General features: G+C 38.7%; 1 protein-coding gene across 5 annotated transcripts in view; it reads right to left on the minus strand.

The window, feature by feature from the left end:
* shank2b (SH3 and multiple ankyrin repeat domains 2b) overlaps nt 1–19,061 on the minus strand; it is a 113,043-nt gene that overhangs the window by 4,843 nt on the left and 89,139 nt on the right. For 2 of the 5 annotated variants that reach the window (XM_051883485.1, XM_051883486.1), the window contains 7 exons: nt 7,976–8,111; nt 7,557–7,637; nt 6,298–6,306; nt 5,646–5,666; nt 3,457–3,581; nt 2,995–3,106; nt 481–2,833 (listed from right to left, as the gene is read on the minus strand). In XM_051883485.1, coding sequence (XP_051739445.1) covers nt 481–2,833; nt 2,995–3,106; nt 3,457–3,581; nt 5,646–5,666; nt 6,298–6,306; nt 7,557–7,637; nt 7,976–8,111 — 2,837 coding nt within the window. Of the gene's footprint in view, nt 1–480; nt 2,834–2,994; nt 3,107–3,456; nt 3,916–5,645; nt 5,667–6,297; nt 6,369–7,556; nt 7,638–7,975; nt 8,112–19,061 lie in introns of those variants that run through there. The other 3 variants (XR_007928111.1, XR_007928112.1, XM_051883488.1) reach the window with 3 other exon arrangements.

Consider the following 19,061-nt stretch of genomic DNA (forward strand, 5'->3'; position numbering starts at 1 on the left):
TCGCATCACCTGTACTGAAATCAGTTGAGATTCGAAATTCCAAATGAGACACTTATTAGGTTCCATTTCAGTTACGATGAAGCCATAAAAAAGCTGCCTATGTTGGCAGCAGGCAGGAAGACAGCTCAATAGGTTTTCTGAAAATGGGAACTCCTTATAACCCTAAATGTTTTTGTTTTTTTTAATGAAAAATAAAAGCTTTTAAGAGATTGAGTAAGAGAATCTAGAGATATCTTGTGGGAGCAGTTTGGGTGATGTGACAACAAAGTAACAAATAGACCATGCTGTAACAACACACACATACCTCCCCCCTCTGTGGTATGGTCTGTGTTCATCATCACACTGACGTTGTTCATCTCGTCCTCAAGGCCGTTCTCATTATTGGGTTGCTAGGCAACTCTTTCGTTCTCCAGCAGAGCACACACACTAATCGGAGAGCCTAAATGTAAGCCTGTGATACAGGAGGGAAAGAGGGCATACCTTGTTCCGAAGTGAGTCCTGGATCCCGTTGGAGAGTCTAACGCTTCCCCTGACTTTGGTGCTTTATCCTTGTTCACATGCTGCAGAACTGAATTGGCTTCAGGACCATGGGGGCCTTTCATCTCCGGAGGGTCACCCCACAGCTTTGAGGTTCGTTGCGTTGGAGTTTTCAAGGGTTCTGGTGGAATAGATCCAGGGGGCGGAGGTGGGACAGAGGAGGGCATTCTGAAAGAGCTCACATTCTCCTCTGGCAAAGCATCCTTGTAAAGTGCATTGCTCTTGATGGCAGGTTTGGGTTTTGGTTTGGACAGGATCTGGGACCTGTCCACCAGAAAGGCTTGTCCATCTGCATAGACGGTGCACGTGTCCAGGGTCTCACCTCCTTCAGAAGACAAGGTGGAGATGCTGGACACAGTAGAGATGGTGCTGGTGGTCTCCAGTTGGGGGTCACCGCTGCTCCGGCTGTCTACCTCGATGCCCGAGTCAGTGATTTGTTCATAGGGCTCTAGTGGCCCTGGAGGGAAGCTGGGAGGTGTGCAGTTTGTAAGGACCGTTGGTCTTTTGATTTCGGAATTCCCACCACCTAATGGGGGATAGTAGGGAGCAAGCGAAGGCCCTTTTGTACCATTCGCTTTCTGTTTGAGCAGTTCAGCTATAGTCCCTGCCTGATCTTCAGGAATGTCAAAACTGTTGGCAAACTCTAGTGGGGGTGGGAGGGGTTCAGCAAACACAAACTCTTCATCGATGTCGACAGAGGCCAAGGGCGGTGGAGGGATGCCGAAGGGCAACTTGACAGGCTCATCCACTGAGCTAACAGTTATGATGGTCTTGCCATGTGGAGCAGCTGATAGCGCCTTGGGAGCTGGGGGGTTGGTGGGAGCTGGCTGGTTGGGGTCGCGAAGCTCCCCAGGGGTGTTGTCGGGACTCACTGCCTCGTCCCTGTCGCCCTCTGACAAGCTGTTATCCTCCGATTTTGCCCCATCTGTGGTGTGTACCATCAGCAGACCAGCTGACTTTTGCTGAGAAGTGTCCACAATGTCAATCAGCATGTTCTTCTTCTCCTCAGGCCTCTTCTCAGGCTTGCCCAGATCGAGCTGATACTTTGATTCTGTCTCATATTTGGACTCTGTCATCTGCCTCCGCAGACCCCCACGGGGACGGCCCATGGTAGCGGTACTTGAGAAACCAACCTCCACATTTGGTCTAAGCTTGGTGTCAATGAAAAGCGGTTTATTGAGATCAAGTTTGGATGGGTCACTCTTTAGCGGAAGAGGCTGTGATTGCTCCCTCATGGCTCGGTCTCTGGCTGCTAATGCTAAAGCTAATGGTGAATTGGGATCTAGTGGTTTGCCTGTTACCGGGTGAACGTAATTCCCACTTCCTGAGCTGTAGGTCTTATGAGCAGGTAGACTGATCGGGCTGTGTCCTGTACGAGTGCTCAACAGTTCCCTTACCATGGTGGGCTCAGGGCTGTTGAAGTCTGTCACATTACCTCCACCTCTAGGGATGCTAAGTAGCGATGAGGGAGGTGCCATGAGCCTACGCAGCCGCTCATCGCTGCTAAACATGCCCTCATCAATAGACTTGGAGTGTCTGAGACGTGGAGCCGGTGTAGGTGCCACATCCTCATCACCTGCATCTGTGGACTTAAAAGATGGGGAGTTTCGATGAGCATCAAGCCTCTTCTCCCTGTCTCTAACTGCACCAGCAATGGCCGCTGCAAAGGGACTGCCTGAATTTAAGCCATCTTCAGGACGCAGTTGCCCTGGGTGATCTGGTGTGGTCGTCTCAATTTCCATGCTACTCCCTTGACTGCTCTTACCGCTACTGCTGGTGGAGGGCTCTTTGATTATTATTGTAGGAATCGGAATGGAGCAGGTTTTCTCAGGACTGTCTTCTACATTGGATTGTTTGACAAGCATTCCCTTCCTTCTGGCAGGTTTATTAGGCACAAACAGTCCAGCTTGACCCATCTTGCCCACATCCGAGTAAGGGTTCTCTGGGATATGGGCACGGCGCATATGAAGACTTTGTTGGGCTGTTGGGCTGTGATTGTACCCCTCGGATTCATACTGCTCAGGACTGTCTCTGTAATACATGCCTTGATCTCTCCACCCAGCACCTTCACCTCTGTCTGGGGCTGTGCTGTTTGCATTAGGACTCTGTGAAGTAAAGCCTGGTCTGATAGTGCCGTATCCTCGACCAGCTGGGACGGGAGCATTATTATGAGGTGGAGATGGAGGGGAGATGGCTGGTGGGGGTGGAATATCCTCTGATGTATCAGGCATTGAAAGGCTTCTTGTAAATTTTAACATTGGAGGAGTAAGGAACTGCTTCTCTTCTTCAGTTACTCCTGTTAAGGAATAAAACAAGAAAAATGTCGACACCAGTGTAAACCAAATATTTGAATCATTTTACAACGAGATGAAAGTTTTTTTTTGTGCAATTTGTCAAAATAAAAGGACTGTGTAAAGATGTATTTCAGCAACAAAACAAAATGAAACAACCACACACCTATAGATGTTTGCCGCCTTATGGTTCCTTTTGGTACACCCAAGAAGGGGCCTCTAGGACTCCCTGGCTGTTGTGGCGAGTCTACTGCTGCATCCTGACTATTGCAGAGAGACTGCAAAAGACAGAATAAGGCTGACAAGATAATAAGAACAAGCAGAATGCAGCACTTTTGCAGAGCATTCATTTGAACTGGGCTTCACATAATAAGTTAAAATGGTTTCATAAAAAGAGACTAAAATGAAGAAATACAAATATTGTTAAGCAGTGAAGCATACTCACAAGCCTGTGCATAACTACAATCTAATTTAAGCACACACACAAAAAAAAAATATATATAGCATGCATGGGCAACGGTCTTATCAGACTTGCGAAAAGCGGTTATTGCAGTTAGGCTACAATACAATTCTCAACAATGCCACGGGAGTCCAGAACTCTAGAGGACATTAGACAAGGCACGCTTACATTCATTTCAGGGCTAACAGCAAAACACTTGCTAGTTGGGCGTGGTTTGACTGCTGCCACCCTCACATCTGCGCTTGAGTTGTCCCACATAGGTTTCTGGGGGGGGACGACCTCATCCACTTTATCTGTAAGACAACAGCATCTCAAATTAGAAAGCAGGAAGCTACATTTAAAATAAACTCAGTATCAAATATTGCTAATTTCCTCTAACAGGATCCTCAGAGCAAGGATCTGAACCGAGCAAGAGAGGCGACAGAAATAGGTACAATGACAATGGTCAAGGTCAAAGCCGTGCAAGCGCTTCCTGGTTCCGTTGGAGAAATCTTAGCACTTCTTTCAACGGCCACTGCGCAACATGCTAGCATTTTTTTTGACAGCTCCCATGCATGGGATGATTACTTAGTGTGACTTGAAATACAATCCTCTTCTTCAGACCCTCATTATCTGAAAGCTGATCATCTACACAGAAATGGAGGAAAGGGAAATTCAGAGTCTGATTTCCTAGCATAAAAGTCATAAAGACTGAATCTTGTAACACACACACAAACACACACACACAAAACCCCCTGTACACCTGGCATTAAAATGTTTCATATCTGGATATTCATTAACTGGATTTAATTTATACCTTATACTATTCTTTTCAATCACACTTCCTCGCATCATTTATTAAACTTTAAAATCAGTGATGACAACTCAAAATGATTTCTGTCATGTTGACAGACAAAATTGAGGTATTGTGTTTCCCTACATTCAAAACATTCCCACAGTAAAATTTAAAAGACAAAAAGGCAAAGACAAAAAAGAAGAAAAGGTTTTAAGCACCCCAAGATTAAAAATCAGGAGATGTGAGTGAAAATTTGCAAGATTCCAGATTTGTTCATTAAAACAGGTGACCCGAGTGCACGATTGCAGTTTTAGTTGCATCAGAGTGTATTATTATTGTTTTGTATTATTATTATCATCATTTACACCTTTATCGAATGTGGTCAGAATGTGTCCCTGACCACCTCAGAACAGTTTCAGTGATTCAATCACAATACGTTTTAAACTTGGGTGCCATTTACATGGTCAACTGCTGACCATACAAAGGTGATCTGCAAACGCATGTTAATGACAGGACTAAAGGGGGCCACAGTTACACCTCTTCATTCAGCATTTTATGGATATATACACTCAGGCTTTAAATTTGAAATCCCATCATAATCCTGAGGCGAAGCCTATTTTAAAAAGAATACTACCAACACTGCCCATTCTGAAGAATTTGTCTAGTTCATATTCATAACAGAAGACCGCAGAAAGAGTATGTATTTGTTTTCTTTTTTGTAAACAAGGTCTTCATAATACCTAAATGTGTATTTAAAATGACTCTCTTTGATGAACACAATATGTACAAGGCTGTTTTAAGGACACAGCAGGAGTACTATGCAGCTAGCCATATTATGTAAACATAAAACTAATGCTTACAATGGTTCAGAAAATATCTCCTTCAAGAAGGCAAAGGAGTCCATTCAGCAGCCTAAAGATATTGTATTATATCCGTGCATCAGTCACACGTCATCATATTCCTGATCATTACTAACAGTGGTGATAGCTTTACACTGAAAATATGGCATTACATTTTGCAGGTGGAATGTTTCTATATTAAACATATGCAGCATTATTTCCATGGCAACGTCTTGTCTGTGATTCAAAGCTGGAGTGGTCCCTCGTATGATAATAGTTAAAAAGTAGTTCTTTAAAGGGAGAAATTATCCTAAAATGTCCAGCTTTAGGATTTTATCTTTTCTGTGAGGAGTGAAATGGAGGCAAGATCCATTATATCAGTAGGAACAAGGACATGTATCTAAAGCCAGGTTTTGGCATGGGAAATTCATGGCTCTTGTTTTCTCAAGCGTATCCTTTTTATAATAAAAGGCAGGCTGTTGAATAATATATTCTTACATTGCACTTTTGAAGATCTAGGGGGTCAATAAGTGAAGCTAAAGGCTTATGGAGCATTTTGCAGTGTAAACACATTTGGTCTGTTTTCACAGTAAGCAGTCTTCCATTCAACCGGTAAATTTTGATTATTGGAGAGAGAATACAAATCATTTGCACATTTCTTTCACTGAATCATATCAAAAATAATTACTACAGTTGCTAAGCTGAGGTGACAAATATTTAAAGAGTGCTTAGGGAAAACTCACCCTTCTTTTTCCTCAAAGTGGCTTTAATATAAAAGAACAATTCAGCTTTATTCAAGTATTAAAACTCAGAGATAATTTCCAGAAAACATGACGCGGAGAACCAACGTTTGGAATACACAGTATTCCTCCACATGGCATTGACCTGTGCATAATGTAATGCCATTTTAGACGGAAAGCAACAACAAATCCATGCAGTTAACTTTTCAACACTACACAAGACAAGTAGATTAGTATCCAATATAACAAAGTGACAAAAAAGACAATTAATTTCCTGATTACACAATATAAACAAGAATTTAATACGCATTTAATACTGCTTACCCTTTGTGCCATTGTTTAGTTACTAATAATTAAGACAGCATGACCCATCAAACCCTAGATTTAGCTGTGGTCACCAGAATAAATCCTTCACAATCCAACAACGATCCGCTCAGGTGAAATGCGTCATGCTTTAACAGTGAATGTGAAGGTAATACTTTTGTTTTCTTTAGTAGGGAGTACACAAAAACTGAGACACACAATGTCCATATAATCAAAAATCTCTGTCTCAAAAAAATACATATAACAAAGTCACATGCATGCCAGGGAAGCACAGCAGTACAATTTGTACATACAATTCATCAAAATAATTTTGTAAATAATCATATCATACCTTTATCCACTTTTAGGTCAGCATGCAGGAAAACAAAACAACATCAAAGTTCATTTCAAAATGAACGGTGGCTGTAGAACAACAAAAAGTGTCACAGGTTAAAAACGCATTCTTAGAGGCCATTCACACAAGACTTTTTTGCGTTAAAAAACAGCTAGATGCAACAGGACAAAATGGAACTGAACCTTTTAACTTAACATGTCGTCTTAAAAAACCCAGCTCTCATGTCGCGAGATACCAAAAACACAATAAAATGCAATGTGACGTGTGTGAATGGTCCCTTATCTTGTTAAAAAGTATTAAAGGGATAGTTCACCCAAAAATGAAAATTAGCCCATGATTTACTCACCCTCAAGCCATCCTAAGTGTGTATGACTATCTTCTTTCAGACGAACACAATTGAAGATATATTTAAAAATATCCTGGCTCTTCCAAGCTTTATAATGGTAGCGAACGGGGGCGTGTTTTGAAGCCCCAAATAAATGCATCCATCCATTATAAATATAATCCATACAGCTCCAAGGGGATAATAAAAGCCTTCTGAAGCGAAGCGATGGGTTTTTGTAAGAAAAATATCCATATTTAAAACTTTATTAACTATAATAACTAGCTTCCTGCAGACTGCAATACACATCGATTTGCGGCGGAAGAGTGACCTCTGACCTGACATATGACGCAATGACGAACGTGGAAGTGCAGAGGATAGAGCAAAACACCGGTCACGAATTAGAAGTCTAAAACGAGAAATTTTCAAGAGAAATGTCGATATAAGAAAAGAGGAGCTTCAGTTTATTCCACAACCCTATTTGTTTAAATCGCGAGAGGCGTCTAAGCTTACGTTACTCCTACATCCTGCATCGTACATTGCGTCAGATGTGGCGCAAGTCAACTTGTGCAATATGCGTACAGTTGTCTGGCGGAAGCTAGTTATTTTAGTTTATAATAAATTAAATATGGATATTTTTCTTACAAAAACCCATCGCTTCGCTTCAGAAGGCCTTTATTAACCCCCTGGAGCCGAATGGATTGGTTTTATGATGGATGTATGCTTTTTTGGGGGCTTCAAAACATGCCCCCCGTTCACTACCTTTATAAAGCTTGGAAAAGCCTCAGATTGTGTTCGTCTGAAAGAAGATAGTCAAATACACCTAGGACGGCTTGAGGGCAAGTAAATCATGGGATAATTTTTGGGTGAACTATCCCTTTAAGAGACACTAGACATTAAATGAGATGGTTTTGCTTGGCCAGACTGGGCTTACCTAGGTCTTCTAGCTCTGAGGTCATAGATTTTGAACGCATGGACAAGGCTGTGGAGGGAGCCCTCCGTGGTGGTGGTGGTGCTATAGCAACAAACCAAAAAAAAAAAAAAAAAATAGAGCAGGTACAGTAGATGCTTAGCCATGGGCTGTAGCATCCCCATGGGGAGGCACTGTATACAACAACAACTCATGCATTCAAGGTTTGCCCGATTCTCATTTTAAATAATGAATGCAAAAGAAGAACTTAAAAACACAAATTAGTAGTGTTAGTAAAATCAGTGATTAGTATAACTAACATTAGCATTATGGAAAAGCAATGGTTAGAATCACATGAAAGGAGTTTTGTCAGCTTAATTTTCATACGTATGACTAAACATGTTCCTTTAGTCGGGAAACCCTGAACAAATCAAGACGTTTACCTTTCTTTCGAGCTGTGTCATCAGGGTCTAGATTTCGACTGACCGTCACCACTTTGATGATTAAGTGGTTGCCGCCGTGACGGATCATGTTGACCACTTGTTTGTGGCCCACTTTGACAACATTATCCTGGTTCACCTATAAAAAAGAGGAACAATTAAGAATCAACAGTGTTTTATAAATAAATACCTTTATAATTAAATGCCTGTTAGGCATGTTCAGATGCTCACAAAGGAATAAAAAGTCAAATGTACTGTTGTCACAAAATGGCACTGTTGTGCATAATTCATTTCCTGCTTTTTGCTGTTTAAAAACACCATGAAAGGGTTTGACGAATTATTGTGTTGATGTATTTCTTACTGGGCTGGACATAACATTTGTTCCTTTTTAAAGACACACAGCCAAAACATAACTATTTTTAGAATTGGATACTAGCATACAGCTTAGTGCATACATACTTATTTAATATATATAAAGTTTGGGGTCAGTAAGAAACATACACAGACTAAAAGCTCACAAACCTCTAATTTTGTTAAATCACACTTTAGATTAAAGGATTAGTTCACTTTCATATAAAATTTTCCTGATAATTTACTCACCCCCATGTCATCCAAGATGTCCATGTCTTTCTTTCTTCAGTCGAAAAGAAATTAAGGTTTTTGTTGAAAACATTCCAGGATTATTCTCCTTATAGTGGACTTCAGTGGCCTCCAAACGGTTGAAGGTCAAAATTATAGTTTCAGTGCAGCTTCAAAGGGCTTCAAACGATACCAGACGAGGAATAAGGGTCTTATCTAGCGAAACGATCGGTCATTTTCGAAAAAAATTTAAATGTATATGCTTTATATAAACAAATGATCGCCTTCCAAGTGCTTCCGCCAAAACCGTACTTTCGTATTCTTCAAAAGGCTTACGCTGTATGTCCTACGCCTTCCTTATTCAACTTACGGAACGAACGCAGTGCCAGTTACATTTTTTCCATAAGTAGAATAGGGAAGGCGTAGGACATACAGCTTAAGCTTTTTGAAGAATACGAAAGTACGGTTTTGGCGGAAGCACTTGGAAGGCGATCATTTGTTTATATAAAGCATATACATTTTCGAAAATGACCGATCGTTTCGCTAGATAAGACCCTTATTCCTCATCTGGTATCGTTTGAAGCCCTTTGAAGCTGCACTGAAACTATAATTTTGACCTTCAACCGTTTGGAGGCCACTGAAGTCCATTATAAGGAGAATAATCCCGGGATGTTTTCATCAAAAACCTTAATTTCTTTTCGACTGAAGAAAGACATGGACATCTTGGATGACATGGGGGTGAGTAAATTATCAGGAAAATTTTATATGAAAGTGGACTAATCCTTTAAGGTCCAAATCTCACTATTATCTAACTATTAACTACAACTTTTGCCTCAATAAATTCCTAATTACTGCTTATTAATAGTAAGGTAGTTGTTAAGTTTAGGTATTGGTTAGGATTAAGGGATGTAAAATCAGGTCATGTAGGGTAAGGCATTAATATGTGCTTTATAAGTACTAATAAACAGCCAATATCCTAGTAATATGCAACCTAATAAGCCACTAGTTAATAGTGAGAATTGGACCCTAAACTAAAGTGTTACCTTCTGATTTCATGGGCTTTAACTTCTGTTTACTACATCATAGTGGAGTAAATTGATCTTGAGCATTCAGCCACCCGAAAAGTTATAAAATCTTGCAGGTTTGTAATGGTTCCTGGCAATGACACAGAACAAGCATCAAAACCAAATTTACACTAACCCCACTACATTTGTTAAAGCCCAGCTGTCAAAACCTCATTTATCTCCCAAATGCCCTATTTAAACCAGATACAAACACAAAGCTATTATTTTATCCACAATGTTTTTAAATTACCTTTTGTCTTTATAATTTTTCATCATATACACTTAAATGGTCACAATTCCAGGGACAGCTGTCATTGGAAAGGCATCAGAAGGTAGTAAATCAAAATGGGGTTTAAATGTTTAAGTGGGACATTTAATCTGCCACTGAGCCGTTACTGGCAAGCTCAGTCGCATTTAGCTACAGCAGAAACGATTTGCCAATGGTGATAACCATTGATATATGGGCAACATTCATCACCAGATATTTTTTCATCATCTCTTTTCAACAGAGGTGAAAAGTCCAATGACTCTAACTGGACTAGGGCTGTAACTAACAAATATTTTGATGATTGATTAATGTATTGATTATTTTTACAATTGGTCTATAAATCTATCGATTATTTTTAAGATTAATCTAACTGTTTTCTGATCAGTCGATTCATCCTTTAGTTGGCCTACCAATAAATAATAACCGTAACCTCTGCCATTAATCTTTCAACGTTTTATTGTCTGAAACATGAAAGGGAATTATGGGCGAACATAAACTGTGTGATTATTCCACAAAAATCAATGCACGTAATCGATTATGTTGACGCGATGTTCCAGCCCTAAGCTGGACTTAAAAAAATTTAGGGAGAAACAATTTGCATTCAACATTTGTTGTATTCGTACTACATGAAAGTGGAGCACAAACCCCCAAAACTATTTGAAGAGACTCTAAAAAACTATTTTTGACATGATTTACCAAATTTAGACCACAGAATGTTTGGAAACAACAATAGATTGTGTATTTTCTGAAGACAATTGAGTAGCACTTTCTTGTGCAAAACTCATGCCAGGAGGGTTGCTATGGGGTTCAGAAAGGTTGCTAGGGTGTTCTGGGTGGTTGCTAGGTGGTAGCTTACTGACCCGAGTCAAAAGTTCAATATAAAAAAAAATTACAAATATAAATCTGTCAAGTAGAAATGTAATATTACACCTAACCTCAACATGCCACATGATTTGACAATCACAATTGTCATTCCCTATCAAACCCTAACCTAAAGTATGAGTAATAGCAATAGTGATAAGTTCCCTTAGCAAGTAGCACTAATGACTACGAAAAGATGTTGATATGCTTTGATATAAATCGTGCAATAAAAGGCACTGCAGGCAAATTAGAGAGACACCCCGCTCCTGTGGCATTTCTCTAGCAAAACGAGAAACACCGTGACTACGAAACAGATCAGCAGAGAGAAAATGAGAGAGACAGGTTTGGGAGAGATTTTAGAGTATGCCTTTTACCGAAGAAAAGGTTACGTGAATAAGCTTGGGTAACCTAGGAAACAGCCGAGAGAGCCGAAGTCGTCTTCATGACGAAGAGAGCTGAGCTGCTCCTTTTATTCCATCGTGTGTTTGTGTGATTCATAAATGCTGCGAGCGTAATGGAGAGCAAAGGACTACGTATGTGAGTATACGAGACAGAGATTGCCATTGTTCCAATTAAATAAAATTAGCTGAACACAAGTTGGAAAGCAAGCCGTAATCAATGTGGGATCGGGAGTGAAAGGCCCGCATGGAGAGCCAGGTATGTTCAAAAAAAGTAACAGCCTTTAACGTCAATCACTGTTATCTTTTCTACATCCCTCCCTATTGTGGATTTTCATACTGTGCATTCCAGAAGGCACCAGAAGACAAAAAAACTTAGAGCTTGACCTTATGACAGATGATGTAAATTTAGAGAGACTGAGAAGGAGAGAGAGAAAGCTCTGTGAATCATGAGCTGTAACCGCAACTTACGGTGGTGCAGATTTTAGCAGTGCTCTAGATTTTGGTGAGTGCTGGAGGAGGAGGGTGGGCACAAATTTCCCAGCATTCTCACTGACCTCCAGTCTCTCGGCATGTCACACACTGGTAATGAGATTTGGGCTCATTTAGGAAGTGCTGGGACCAGATGTAGATAAAGCTCACAAAACAGCACAATCTCAGCATGGCCACTTCATCGTGATAATCTCATTATGCTGGAGCAGAGCCAAATCCAACCAAGCTGAGCCTGAGCACAGGAACCTGATTTGTGTGTTGTTTTTGATATAAGGACATGGAATATTTGGTCATTATTTACTAACCCTCATATCGTTTCAAACATGTATGTTCTTTTTTCCCTTAAGATACAAAATGATAATTTTGAAGAAACTTCAGTAACACTTTATTTTAGGGTTTGTGATGGAATTTTTGAATTAATCATAACTAACATTTATTTTTCCTTGCCGGAATAACATTTATATGCTTTTGAAACCTAAATGTTCTCAAACCTTAGGCCTAAGTCAGTGTGTGTCTGAATCATGTCCAAAAATATGAAAAGTGGAAATTAAACTTAGGGACTACGGAGCCCCAGACATGACATGCAGGAAAAAAAATAGTGGCTAAATCATGTGCACAATTTACTAATTCGTTCTCTCGAATGATTTATAAATCGAGGGAACAAAATAGTAAATCGTGCGCACGTTTTAGTAAATCGAGGGAGCGAATTAGTAAATCATGCGCACGATTTAATTTTTTTTCTTGCATGTCATGTGCGGGGCTCCGTATAGGGACAGCTAGACAACTATCTAAATATAATAGCCCCATGATATTGAGTAACCAATGAACTAATAAACACATGATTTGGGCAAATCTTGCTTTACCTAGTAACAGAGGAGTTTGACATATGAAGAACCAATCATATTGTAGAATGATTTACCATGCTCCTATCCTATATAAACTGTTGTATTCTTTTTGCTGGTGGGATTCTCTGTGATTGATACGAGGTCCTCCGGCCGTGATTAAAGCATATTCTAGGACAACAACTGGAGTCTCTGGTTATTGTGCAGTGCTGCAACTTAGACACTTGAAATCTATTTCCCAGGTTTAGTGTCGTAGGGGACGAGACGTCGTTCGACTCAGAGTAAGACTCTTAGGCGGGGCTGATTGCGGTCAAGTAACTATAACTCTTAGGCATCATATGCGGTCAGAGTAGTTACACTTAGGCGTCAACCTTTGCGGGCAGAGTGGGATTCACCTGCGGATAATTCTTGTAGGTGTCAGGGACACCAGGTTAATTTAGGTCAGGTGCGTAGGGGAAATCTTACCACAGGTTCAATTCTCACTTTTAGCTAGTTGCTTGTTAGCTTGCATATTACTAGTATTGTAGTATTGGTTGTTTATTAGTACTTATAAAGCACATGTTAATGCCTTATTCTGCATGACCTTATTCTACATCCCTTAATCCTACCCAATACCTAAATTTAAACACAACAAAAACTACCTTACTATTAATAAGCAGTAAATTAGGAGTAGTTAATTGAGGCAAAAGTTGTAGTTAATAGTGAATACTATACTATACTGAAGTGTTACCAAAAGTTTGTTAGTAGTGACCACAGGCTGCAAAACTCTAAAGACCAAAGTATACTTCGGCCGTCCACATCAGCCCACTGTCCGCATGATGTAATTTTTGTCATCAGGAGGGTCCGTGGATGTCCGCACACCTCGTTCGCACACCACATCCGTGTGCAGCCCAATTTTTTCCCAATTTTTTTTGTCTTTGACAGTCTATAAATTATCATTGCAGGTATACAGGTTTGGAACAACATGAAGGAATCTGATGTTGAGGTTCAAACCTGTATGACTTTTTTTCTGTGGAACAAAAAAGGACAAATTTTGAAGATTGTCCATCTGAGTAGGAAGTAGCTAAAGAAGGCTGAGCTACCTTAAAACAGGGTTCCTACACATTTTCCATTTCAAATTCCCCTACTTTTCCAGACTCAAATTTCCAAACTTCTCTGTAGACTTTTCAGACCATATTTAACATAACTGGTTCTTATTTTCAGCATTATATTTGGGTATACAATAGTCATCTCCAAATATTTTATTTTTCCATTGGTTTTCACGAAGTCATAACATGCGCTGAAATGTTGAGAAGAAACCTTAAAGCTTTAAAACCTGCTTATATTCACCTCTGACACATCGGTTTGATACTGCAGTCATGGTTTGATGTTGCATGATCAGCAAACAGTAAAGTACAGTGTGATTGAGATGATCGTTTGCTTCTTCATCTGTTGCTGGTTTGTGTGGTACACACATTCGTTCAGAATACAAGACTCGCTTATAGTAAAGACAAACAGTTTCGCATAATGAAATTGTGTGCCTTGAATTCATTCAGTTGTGTTTGACAATCACTAAACAATCACTAAACTTATGTCATGAAAACACTGCTTGTATGATACATTTATTTATTTTTTTAAATTCTTAATTTTATATTTTATAAACTGAATAGGGGCAATAGTCTGGAATCACAAATATTTTTCCATACTCTTTTTTCTTTTTTCCATGAAAATTCCATACTTTTCCAAACTGCGTAGGAACCCTGTTAAAAAGCGACTAAAGCAATAAAATGTAATAATATTTTTAATTACAGATGCATATACTCAGGGCCTAAAACTTACTTTTTGCCACACCTGCCAAAGGCCAGTGACTTACCGCCCATAAATATCTGTTACCAGCCATGAAACATAGATTAATCCTTATTAAAGTTACAAAAGTTATTCAGCCTAGAGCAGTGAGTGATTTTTCTTTGTGTTTTTAATGTTAATCAAACAACAAATGTCAGACAGCAGCAGGAATATTAGGCTGCTGTCACTTTATGAGCTAATGCACAGATCCAATATACTGATACACTTGCGTTTTATTTCTCAACTGTTTACGTTCACTTAAAGGGTTAGTTCACCCAAAAATGAAAATTCTGTCATTTATTACTCACCCTCATGCCGTTTTACACCCTTAAGACCTTTGTTAATCTTCGGAACGCAAATTGAGATATTTTTGTTTAAATCCAATGGCTCTGTGAGGCCTAAATAGGGAGCAATGACATTTCCTCTCTCAAGATCCATAAAGGTACTAAAAACATATTTAAATCAGTTCATGTGAGTACAGCGGTTCAATATTAATATTATAAAGCGACGAGAATATTTTTGGTACGCCAAAAAATAACCAAATAACTAATTATTTAGTGATGGCCGATTTCAAAACACTGCTTCAGGAAGATTCGGAGCGTTATGAATCAGCGTGTCGAATCATGATTCGGATTGTGTCTTAAACCTCCAAACAGCTGAAATCACGTGACTTTGGCGCTCCGAACTGCGGATTCGACCAGCTGATTCATTATGCTCCGAAGCTTCCCGAAGCAGTGTTTTGAAATCGGCCATCACTAAATAATTTTTACTCGCATTTAGCGCTTGCCGAGTGTTAATTTTAGGCCATGCATATAATGCATAATGATATGTATTATTCCAACTTCTCTTTCATGAAGTAATTTCTCCTGCTTAAGCTGTTGCACATCAATCTCAGTGAAGAAAATGTAAACTGACTAATCAGAATGAATATGCAAATAGAGTAACATAATATGTACAAAAAAAAAAAAAAAAAAACTTAACATAACATAAAAAACTGCATAAAGGATAAGAAGGGTCAGCAGTAACCTTTCAGATCCATTTGGTTCAACATCTATTTAGTGTATTAACAAGCCAGCTTGAGGTATATATATATATATATATATTAATAAATAAACTGGACAATTAATAAATAACAGATGGATAGATACTGAAACTCCTACTTGCCACAGATAATTTGCCATAATATTGTCATAGTTATATGGATAAATGTATATAGATTAATTTTCTATATAATGGATATGCAACACGAGGGTGAGTAAATAATGATTTTCTGCTGATCTATTCCTTTAAGAGTTAAACATGCTGATCCGAGTCTCTGTGTGTCACGAAACTGAAATCAGGTTAAAGACAGCTTAGGATGCAAAACTGGATTTTGGGAGGTGCTCTTTTTCTATATACACATTTAAACACACAAAATGCCAATTTGCAATTCTAAAATTATCATTGATTATAACAGTTTGTGATTTCACGGTGTAATAACAGACATAAAAGCACAACACGCATACACAGATCTTGACTGATGGATGTGTGTGACATGTGGTGAGCATCCCACACTTGATTAAAATCTGATGAAATTAGCAGGCGGTTATCCTCTGCACAGAGTCAGCACACAGGAAATAAACCATAAAACGATAAGCCTTCCATTTGGCTAATCATATCAGTTCTGCTCAGGGTCGTTCTGGTCACAGTCTCAATACACACGTTTAAAAAAAAAAAAAAAAAAAAGAACTCATAAACCAAATGAATTTCATTGCTTCTCTGCAGTCCCCAGATGCACCACACAATTTATGCTTGCTGTTCTATTCAAGGACCTTAGAGATTCTGTGTGTGTGTTCACGTGCTGTTCATCCAACTTGAGAGTGTGTGTCTGTGACAGAGAATCTACAGGGACCTCCATATTTCATAAAGGATGATTTTGTGTCACATCTGGTCACTTCCAGAAGAATAAAGATGTGTACTGCACTCACACACACACTCTTTTTACACATGCACTTACTGGCACAAACAAGACGTGCATGCACACACATGCACACGCACACTCATATATATACTTGCTCACTAAGCCATTATGTAACAGTCTATCCATGTTCACCCTTGTGGTTATATAATGCCACTCCGTGAACTAGGAGACCCCCTCCAGGTATCTCCACATAGACTGAAGACACTAACTAGTAGTAACAGAACAGTGAGGATGCATGGACAAGGGAAGGCTCTTACTATTTTATTTAGTCCATAAAAAACAGGAACCACTCGTCTAGAGACCAGCAAAAAAAAAACATCTGAACCACAAGAAGACTGGAAAACATTATTTATGAGGGTTTTTGAAGCAAGTTTTGAAAAGGATGCAATTTGGAGGTGTTGGCCCACGGGGACCTGGGTTTAAGCCTGGCATGTGTCATGTCCCAATCCAATACTTTCTATCTTACCCAGACTTTCCTGTCTGCTGCATTAAAAGCCCAAAAATAATAATAAAAAAGGAGATGCAAACATCCAGCTCTGGCAAACTGGTGCCACATATCTAATATCAAATCTTAATTATGTGGAAACATCAGCAAATTTGAGACAGCTTGTGTATTGTTTATTTCAAATGAAAATTTAAATATTAATTATTTAATTTACATTTTAAACTAATTTACATTTATCCCATATTTATAATATGTGATAAATGTAATAAATACTTAAAAAACATCAGATCCAATATATTTAATACAGAAACATCTTTAAATTTAAAAAAGTTTGCTTATATTATGACTAGATAAATTTATTTTATTTTAAGCATGCATTGATATTTAAAATATGTAATATTTTATGTTATTTTAATACCTTTAATGTACAGTATGACAATATAAATTATAATATACATTTTTTTAATTAAAAAATAAAAATATTTCTCTCAACATTTTCAGGCATCAGATATGTACAGTTGAAAAATATGCATAACCATTCAATACTTTTGTAAGCTGGCATAAACATAAAATAAATACATAATTTTTAAAAAATAAAGGCCTACTGTTCGGATTGGGAAAAAATAAGCCCTGACATTATGTGTCCCAGAATCGGCCTAACCAGGGCGACGCTGATAATTAAAAAAAAAAAAAAAAAAAAAAAAACACACAACATCACACATCCTTAATAAAACATCATACAACTCGACAAATCCACATGGCTCCCATCTCTTAATCCCCAAGTCAAATCCACTATCATTACTAAACATGACCCAGCACCAACATCACACTCTCTAATACAAACTAGAGAGCTTGCAATCACTGCACCTCTGGCCCGATTTAGAGATTTACAGAAGGTTGTCAGAGGGCAATCATCCAGCCCAGATAAAACTCCATCCCGTCAAATGAAATCTCCCTCTTCTTGATACTTTCCGGAAAGGAGGGCGCTCTTTTGTCTTGAGTGGGGATAATTACGAAGAGTACAGGGGATCTGTACTCTTCACACTCTCTCTCTCTCTCTCACACACACACACACACATACTTAAGCCTCATCCATTTTCCTGTCTGCACTGCTCTACGATAGCAGCACAGCTATCGGCTTGGCCTGGCCTGTACTTAAAGAAAGGTTACATGATAAGACCTCTGCGGTCAAGCCCTCTATAGAGGAGATTAAACACAAGATAGTGTGAAAGACTCACTGAGAGTTTATAGAATTTCCATTAAAGATAAAGAGGCTGCCTAAACAGCACTCGGACTATTTAAAAAGTATTAAAAATGCTGTAACATTGCCAGCTATGTCCTGACACAAATAAACAGGGTTATATGGAACTTGTATTAACTTGCATTGCAATTGTATTACCTTGACATTTCTGAATGCAAGTTTGTCAAATATTTTTCAGTGCTAGAAATGATTTGTTCTGACAATGATTGAAAATTGGTCACAATTTGTCAATTTTATTATTGCTATGACTACAATTATTTTTAAAAAATCCTTGTCCACTTGTCCACACAGGAAGTAGATGGATGCCTGATGCAGTTACGCATTATACATAGTGCAAGCCTTACAGAAATATGCCAGTTTTTCCACACAAATACCATATTTTGGACACCATCATAATGTTAATGCCACAGTGTCTTACATCAAATAGTACAAATGTTCCGTTAACTTTTTTTAAAATGAATATTTATGTGAATGTATAAATATTCCATGTAATATATCAATTAATATGAGATTATAACAACGGCATTCATAATAATTACACCAGAGTTAGCAATATGTTGTTTAAAATGGTTTAAGATGAATCATAACACACGGCAAGACACGCCAACTTCCTAAAAGTAGTCATCTACTTACATATACTACTGTTCAAAGGTTTGTTGTTAACATTTTTTTAATGATTTTGAAGCGCTTGAGCGAGAAAAACACGCTTGGCGCCTTGTTACGCTCTTGGTGTTTAAAAAACGTGCCGCTCCCATTGAAAACAATTGGAAAAGTACACTAGCCGATGGAAAAATGCTTTGGTGCACACACGGCCTAAGCGCTGCGTCTCGTGTTTTTTCGCAAAAAGACGTGTTCTGTGTGAACGAGCCCTAAAAATGTAATTATTACAATTTAAAATAACTGTTTTAATATATTTTGAAATGTAATTTATTCCTGTGATGGTAAAGCTGAATTTTCAGCATCGTTACTCCAGTCTTCAGTGTCACATGATCCTTCAGAAATCATTCTAATAGGCTGATTTGCTGCTCAAGAAACAGATGTGCTGCTTAATATATTTGTGAAAACTGTGATAAATTTTTTTCAGGATTTTTTGAT

This window comes from Ctenopharyngodon idella, chromosome 24, assembly GCF_019924925.1.
Source record: "Ctenopharyngodon idella isolate HZGC_01 chromosome 24, HZGC01, whole genome shotgun sequence".
NCBI lineage: Eukaryota > Metazoa > Chordata > Actinopteri > Cypriniformes > Xenocyprididae > Ctenopharyngodon > Ctenopharyngodon idella.